At 34.9% G+C, this 8,874-nt stretch overlaps 1 protein-coding gene across 1 annotated transcript; it reads right to left on the bottom strand.

Annotated features, from left to right (window-relative positions):
• Positions 1-7,590: 7,590 nt before the first annotated feature.
• LOC102279952 (putative olfactory receptor 8G3) lies at positions 7,591-8,553 on the bottom strand. The gene has a single exon (XM_005902673.2). The coding sequence runs from the start codon at positions 8,524-8,526 to the stop codon at positions 7,591-7,593; it is 936 nt and encodes a 311-aa protein (XP_005902735.2). The 5' UTR covers positions 8,527-8,553.
• Positions 8,554-8,874: the final 321 nt, after the last annotated feature.

Below are 8,874 nucleotides of genomic sequence, written 5' to 3'. Positions count from 1 at the left end.
TGACTCATTGGAAAAGACCCCGATGCTGGGAAAGGTTGAAAGCAAAAGGAAAAGGAGGTGGCAGAGGATGAGATGGTTAGATAGCAGCACCAACTCAGTGGACATGAATTTGAGAAAGCTCCAAGAGATAGTGAAAGACAGGGAAGGCTGGCATACTGTAGTCCATGGGGTCACAAAGAGTTGGACAGGACTTATCAACTAAGAAACAACTTCTCAGGGGATCTAAAGGGAAGAAAGACATTTTATGTATGACATTTGAAAGATCAAAGAAAATCAGTTCAGTCACTGTCATGTCCAACTCTTTGTGACCCCATGAACCGCAGCACACCAGGCGTCCCTGTCCATCACCAACTCCTGGAGTTCACCCAAACCCATGTCCATTGAGTTGGTGATGCCATCCAACAATCTCATCCTCTGTTGTCCCCTTCTCCTCCTGCCCTCAATCTTTCCCAGCATCAGAGTCTTTTCAAATGAGTCAGCTCTTTGCATCAGGTAGCCAAAGTATTGGAGTCTCAGCTTCAGCATCAGTCCTTCCAATGAATATACCCTTCACTATATACAAGGGAAAATATTCTAAAAATTGGGGTTCTTAGAAATGACAATTATTGATCACTGAATACACTCAACCATAAACCAGATGATGAACCACTCAGGGACGTTAGGGAAAGGATTTTCTTCATGGCTTTTAAGACACCAGCTCTTGCCACTTTCCAAACTCAATTTGTATCTGGCTCCTTTCAGATTCAGAAACTTGCATTCAAATTCAGAAAATTTTCTTTTTCTAGAATAAGTCAAATTCTCTCAACTTATCTAGATTTTTATTTACTCATGTTTTCATTATTTCACATGGAAAAAGAGTAATTTTACCAACCCCATTATCTCTATTGTGTGCTAAATATTTTTTTTTCTTTTCTAATCTCATTTACAATTAATGTCATCATGAAAACCTCCAATTCCTTGAAATTGGTTAGACTTTCTTACTACATGCTCAAGAATCTTCCATTTCTAAACAGCATGTTTTCAGACTGCAGTTGCTCTATAAATCAGATGATGAACAAATCAGACTTATTCTCCTCTGGTCAGTAAGCAGCCTACATCTGGCACATCGTAGCAAGTTAAAAATATGCTATGAATAAATTCATAATTATATGAATGACTATATTGTGGAATATTTGCCTAAATGAAAATGGTTATTACTTTCATAATAAAGACTCAAAAAGAAAATGTAAAGTCAACACACCTTTTTTCTTCTGGAAACCACAATGCCAAATCTCATTGGAAACATGCTCTTAGGGAAGAATAGTACTAGTGTGAGCGTTGGGAGTGATAGGTATCCAGCATTCTGCTGTCTTTAGTGCTGAGAGGGCAGGGACAACCCTGGTCTCAGAGCCACTTTTGAAGCTGATCTGTATCACAGGTCAGCATCTCCAATTCTAAGTCTTCAGTGTGTGTTTTTTCAGCTTCAAGGTAGCAAACATCTGCACCTTTCTCAGTTCTCCCCTGAGTGGTTGTGATCACTGTGCTATGAAGGTGTGTCCTGGATTTAGCTATGCCAAGCAATAAAAAACATGGAGTCAAATACTCTCCAAGGATTTCCATTTCTCAGGAGACAAGCTCTTGAAAAAGAAGCAATTGCAGTTAACACCTCCCCAGTTTTTTCCTTCAAGAGGGATTGTTTGCCAATCCTGAACTCATCAGTTAGTGATAAAGATTTCTTCACACGATCACCTGGGACTTTTTTAAATGTAGATCCTCATCCAGTGGTTCTGAGGAGTATTTGAGATTTTGAGATTCTTTATGTCTTACAAGCTCCTTGCCAATGCTACTGGTTCCCAGTCCACTCTGTGAATAAAAGGTTTTAGAGGATCATGGCTCATCTTGACAAGTTGCATGCATGAGTGCTAAGTAGCTTCGGTAGTGTCTGACTCTTTTGAGATTCCATGAACTGTAGCCTGCCAGGCTTCTCTGTCCCTGGCATTCTCCAAGCAAGAATACTGGAGTGGGTTGTCATGCCCTCCTCCAGGAGATCTTCCTGACCCAGGGATTGAACCTGCAACTCATATGTCTCCTGTATTGGCAGGCTGCTTCTTTACCACTAGCACCACCTGGAAAACCTCCTGACAAGTTATCTTAATGTTAATAGGACAATCGATTTTAAAATAATGGAGTAAGTTAATTAAACTTGTATAAAATACATTTAATTGTAAATAGGAAATATAAATATTGATTCAAAAGTCAAACCTATATAAAATTGGATTTAAGTTTTTGGTAAGAATTCAGAATATTTATGTTATATTTTGTTTTTTGAGGTCCTTACTATTAAAAATTCTAGTTGCTATATATAAAGAAACATTTTATTAGGCACCTTTGTTTCTTATTCCTTCTCTTTTCATATTCCTTCTATTTTTGCATTTTCTAGTATATTTTCATTTTTTATTCCAAAGTCAGAAAATGGGAAATAATATCAGGTTTAACTGAATCAAAGTAAATTGGGCATTCAAGTGAGGAGAAATACCATAAAATATAGTTAAATATACCAGTTCAATTATTATTACCAGTTTACACTTGCATGCATTAGTGTTTCTCAATTTTAGATACTCATTTCAAGTTAACACGGGAGTTTATTTTATTATTATTTTATACCCATGGTACACCCTATGTCAATAAATTCAAAATTTTGAGTATAATGTAAGATAACAGTATTTTTTGAAAACTTCTAAACCTTTAATGTGCACAGGAATAACCTAAGGATCTTGATCAGAAGTGGTTTGTGACAGTAAGTCTCACAAATGGCTTGATATTATACATTTTAAATAAAATCTCTCAGATCTTGTCAATGCTCATCTGTGGACCTCTTGGAAAAATGAAGGGTAGAAGATCTCTTGTTTTGAATAATTTCCCTAGAGTTCTTTCAGATTTAAGCAAGGTGCCCCCCAGTTAAAAGGTTTCCTTGGCACTGGATTTGATGTGGCTGCAGGATTCTGGGATGTTTGAAGGGCAATAAGTGTGTCTGGAATGCCAATTTATAGGTGAGCAGACAAGGATTTACAGTTACTTCAGTGTTTTGAATAAAAAAAGTGAGAAAGAGACTTTGGAGTTTGGTAAAGGTCAAGGCTGTATATTATCACCCTGCTTATTAACTTGTATGCAGAGTACATCATGCAAAATGCCTGGCTGGGTGAAGCACAAGGTGGAGCCAAGGTTGCTGGGAGAAATATCAATAATCTCAGATATGCAGATGACACCAGCTTTAAGACAGAAAGAGAAGAGGAACTAAGAGCCTCTTGACGAAGGTGAAAGAGGACAGTGAAAAGTTGACTTAAAACTCAACATTCAAAAAACTAAGATCATGGCAACTGGTTCCATCACTTCATGGAAAATAGATGGGAAGAAACAGTAGACTTCAAAATCACTGCAGATGATGCTTGCAGCCACAAATTGAAAAGACGTTTACTCCTTGGAAGAAAAGCTGTGACCAACCTAGATAGCATATTAAAAAGCAGAGACATTACTTTGCTGACAAATGTCTGTCTAGTCAAAGCTTTGGCTTTTCCAGTAGTCATGTATTGGCTGGACCATAAAGGCTGAGCACCGAAGAATTGATACTTTTGAACTGTGTTGTTGGAAAGACTCTTGAGAGTCCTTTGGACTGTAAGGAGATCAAACCAGTTAATCCTAAAAGAAATAAATCCTGAATATTCATTAGAAGGATTGATGCTGAAGCTGAAGCTCCAATACTTTGGCCACCTGATGTGAAGAGCTGACTCATTGGAAAAGACCCTGATGCTGGGAAAGACTGAACATAGGAGAAAAAGGAGGGGACAACAGAAGATGAGGTGGTTGGATGGCATCACTGACTCAGTGGACATGAGTTTGAGTAAGCCCCAGGAGATGGTGAAGGACAGGGAAGCCTGGCGTGCTCCAGTTCCTGAGGTCACAAAGAGTCAGACATGACTGAGTGACTGAACAACAACAACAACAAAAGGTCAGACACAGAAAAGATGTAAACAAAAAGTAAAAACAGATATTTTTCCTATGACTGTACATCCTAAAAAGTGTTAAGATGCCCATGGATGCCATTCTTTCAGTTCTAATAGGGTATATGTTGTGATATGTTGTTGTTGTTCAGTTGCTGAGTCATGTCCAACTCTTTGTGACCCCATGGACTGCAGCACACCAGGCTTCCCTGTCCTTCCCCATCTCTCAGAGCTTGCTCAAACTCATGTGCATTGAATCGGTGATGCCATCCAACCATCTCATCCTCTGTAGTCCCCTTCTCCTTCTGGCTTCAATCTTTCCCAGCTTCAGGGTCTTTCTAATAGGTCAGCTCTTTGCATCAGGTGGCCAAAGTACTGGAGCTTCAGTTTCAGCATCAGTCCTCCCAGTGAATATTCGGGGTTGATTGATTTCCTTTAGGATTGACTGGTTTGAACTCCTTGCAGTCCAGAGGATTCTTTTTTTTATATATATATAAATTTATTTATTTTAATTGGAGGCTAATTACTTTACAATACTGCATTGGTTTGCCATACAGCAACATGAATCTGCCACAGGTATACACGTGTTCCCCATCCTGAACCCTCCTCCCTCCTCCCTTCCCATACCATCCCTCTGCGTCACCTCAGTGCACCAGCCCCAAGCATCGAGTATCATGCGTTGAACCTGGACTGGTGATCATTTCATATATGATATTATACGTGTTTCAATGCCAGTCTCCCAAATCATCCCACCCTCTCCCTCTCCCACAGAGTCCAAAAGACTGTTCTATACATCTGTGTTTCTTTTGCTGCCTCGCATACAGTGTTATCATTGCCACCTTTCTAAATTCCATATATATGCGTTAGTATACTGTATTAGTGTTTTTCTTTATTTTTTTTTCATTTTTGTATTTTTGTTTTTTTTTCTGGCTTACTTCACTCTGTATAATAGGCTCCAGTTTCATCCACCTCATTAGAACTGATTCAAATATATTCTTAAGAATATTCTCCAAAACGGCAGTTCAAAAGCATAATTTCTTAAGTTTGTGCTTCCAGGTTATGGAATTAAGATTGCACAAGCTGAAAGAACATATTTATATATATTCTAGAATATATATATTGCAGAGTAGGAGTCATGCCTGAGATAGGAGGTTTTATTTAAATCATTTTTTCTAAATTAATTTTAATTGGAAGGATAGGAGTTTTAATTGTAGCCATTTATCTTCTTTTAAAATACTGATGACTGTGGCTTTGTAGTAGAGCCTGAAGTCAGGCAGATTGATTCCTCCAGTTCCATTCTTCTTTCTCAAGATAGCTTTGGCTATTTGAGGTTTTAAAATACTGATTAAAATTAAGTTAAATAATATGAGAGCACTTGGAAAATGAATGTCTGACATCAATGAGTTAATGGATAATGGGATACAAGGGTGGTAAATAATATTATGTTACATGTGTTTTTGTTACATAATTATACACTACAGGTGAGTAAGGTTAAATACTTTCCAAAGAACATTGACCTGTTATTAGTGAGTAAATGTTTTAAACTGAGAAGCGACAGAAGAGAGCTGAGTGTTTAGAATTTCATGAGAATTTATAGTTGTTGCTTAGTCACTGAGCCATGTCCAACTCTTTTTTGACACCCATAGACTACAGCCCACCAGGCTCCTCTGTCCATGGAATTTCCCAGGTTAGAATATTGGAGTGGGTTGCCATTTCTTTCTCCAAGGGATCTTCCTGACCCCAGGGACTGGACTCACTTGTCCTGCATTGCCAGACAGATTCTTTGCCACTGAGGCACCAGGGAAGACCCAGATTTATAGTAACCAGTTGGTAATATGCCCAGAAACAAATAAGGAATCATATAAGGGGAAAGAAGAAATGTTTCTGAGATAAAACTGATGAGGAATGGCAATTATTTGCAAATTATGGCTTTTTGGGCTACTATGAGAAGTTTTTCCATAAATAATATAGCATATTTTATATATATATATATATTTATATTTATATAATATATATAAAAATATATACTAATATATATATATATATAATATATAAAAATATATATTTAATTTATATACATATATAGTATATATATTATATTATATATATAAACACCAACAATTTTTATAAAAGCGGTCCAACACATTTTTATCTTTATATGATAAAAGATATATATATGCTGTATATTTATATATATATATTTTATATATTTATATATATATTTTATATATTTATATACATTATATATCTTTATATTTTATTTATTTATTTATATTTATGTATTATAAATATATTTATATTTATTTATTATAAATATATTTATATTTATTTATTATAAATATATTTATATTTATTTATTATAAATATATTTATATTTATTTATTATAAATATATTTACATTTATTTATTATAAATATATTTACATTTATTTATTATAAATATATTTACATTTATTTATTATAAATATATTTACATTTATTTATTATAAATATATTTACATTTATTTATATACATTTATATATAATATTATATATTTATATAATATTATATATAAAATTATATATTTATATATATAATAATATATGTATTTTATTTATATATATAAATATGTATTAATACATATATATAAATATGTATTAATACATATATATATAATATATATATTTATATATGTATAATATATATAAAATATATATTAAAAAATATAAATATATAAATATATATATAATATATAAAAATATAAAAAATATATATAAATATACAGCATATATATATCTTTTATCATATAAATATAAAACTGTGTTGGACCGCTTTTATAAAAATTGTTGATGTTGAGCATGAAAATTTGAATCTCTTTAGTGAGTTTCTATCATAAGATTCTGCAGTAACTCTCCAACTGATTTCTTTTTCCTTGATTATGACATGTTTGAAATATTTTGATTACTTTCATTATATCAAATGAAACAAAAGTGATACTAAGATTGGAGAAAAGAAGAAAATGACACAGTCTTATAAGGAACTGTAGATTAATGTGCAGAAGAAAATTACTGGGAAGGCCTTAGACTTACCTGTGATTACTTGGGGCCAATATATCACTTTGAGTAAAATCACGGATTCTGGAGCCAGGCATTCTAGACTCTTGTCATTTATTATGTTTGGGAACTTATACATTTACTGAAACTAAGTAAGTGTTAGTTTATTCAGATTTCAAAGTAAAATAGTACTAGGGCTTGCTCTGAGAGAAACCTGTAAATATTAAATGAAGTCACCTGCTTTAAAGTGCTGGGCTTTGTGCTTGATATTTTATACTATCTCAATCATGTATGTTATTATTTTATGATGATCATCATAGTCGTTGTTGTTTGTATTTTTTTTAAAGTCAAACTGGAACTTCTTTAATTCTTAAGACTCTCTGACTTTATTCTTGTTATTTCTCCATAAATAGTCACTGTAACACAGGTTCAATGGAAGTGGCCCAGAGATAATTTGGGAAAGGTATTATATGAGAAAATGATTCTGAATTTCCAAACAAATGAACAATAAAACAAAAGCATTGCATATCTCAGAAAATCAAAGACATATTTCTGATATGACACTATGACATTGAGTCTATTCATCTACATTTTCCACTGTCCAGAATTTTCTTCAGAGCAAATTTGACATCCTTATTCCGCAGACTGTAGATCAGAGGGTTTAGCATGGGTACAATGCAGGTATAAAACACAGAGGACACTTTCCCTTGTTCCATGGAGCTGACTGATGATGGCTGCAGGTACATGAATGCTACAGATCCATAGAAAACAACAACAGCTGAGATATGGGAGCTGCAGGTGCTGAAGGCTTTGGACCTGCCTTCAGTGGAGTGGATTTGGAGGATGCTAGAGAGGATGAAGATGTAGGAAGCAAGGATGGTTAAAACAGGAATCAGGACATTAAAAGCACTAAAGACTAGAGCCAATAATTCATTCATGGAGATGCTAGAACAGGATAGCTCCAAGAGTGGGAAGAGATCACAAAAATAATGGTTAATCACATTGGCCTTGAAGAAATAGAGTCTCAACATAAAGCCTGTATGGATTGCAGATTCAATGATGCACAAAATATAAACTGTCACTGTGAGCTGGAAGCACCTATAATAAGACATGATGACATTGTATAGCAAAGGGTTACAGATGGCAACATAGCGGTCATATGCCATTACAGCCAACATATGACATTCTGCAATAATAAAAACAATAAAGAAATAGAGCTGAGTCATACATTCAGGGTAAGAGATGACACTTTTCTCTGTCATAAAGTTCACCAGCATTTTAGGGGTAACGACAGTGGAATGACAGAAATCAATAAAGGACAAATTGGTGAGGAAATAGTACATGGGGGTGTGCAGGTGAGAACTGAGCCCTATCAGTGTGATCATGCCCAGGTTCCCCACCACCGTGACTGAGTAGATTCCTAGGAAGAAGACCAGAAGGGGAATCTGGAGCTCTGGTTTCTCTGTGAGCCCAGCGAGGATAAACTCAGTCACTGAGGAGTGATTTCCAGGGTCCATTTTCTTCTCAGCAGGTTCTAAGTTTAAAAATAAAGAAATGAGTGTACTTTTGTGTTGGGGTGTGTGTGTGTGCGTGTGTGTGTGTGTGTGTGTGTGTGTGAGAGAGAGACAGATATTTATGAACATATGCATGTGCACGTGTGTGAGGCAGAGAGTAATCCTGCTGAGATCATTCTTTAGTGGTCATCAGAGGACATACATAATGTGCGGATTTCTTTAGCTTCTATTGTCATTCTAGGACAAACTACAATTCTGGTTGAACTAGAATAGAAATTATAAACTTCAGGAATCTTACAATTGAGATATTTCATAAAGTTTAAGAGAAACACTGATTTCTGGACTTGTAAA

This window comes from Bos mutus, chromosome 29, assembly GCF_027580195.1.
Source record: "Bos mutus isolate GX-2022 chromosome 29, NWIPB_WYAK_1.1, whole genome shotgun sequence".
Classification (NCBI taxonomy): Eukaryota; Metazoa; Chordata; class Mammalia; order Artiodactyla; family Bovidae; genus Bos; species Bos mutus.
This window is presented reverse-complemented; position numbering and strand designations above follow the sequence as displayed.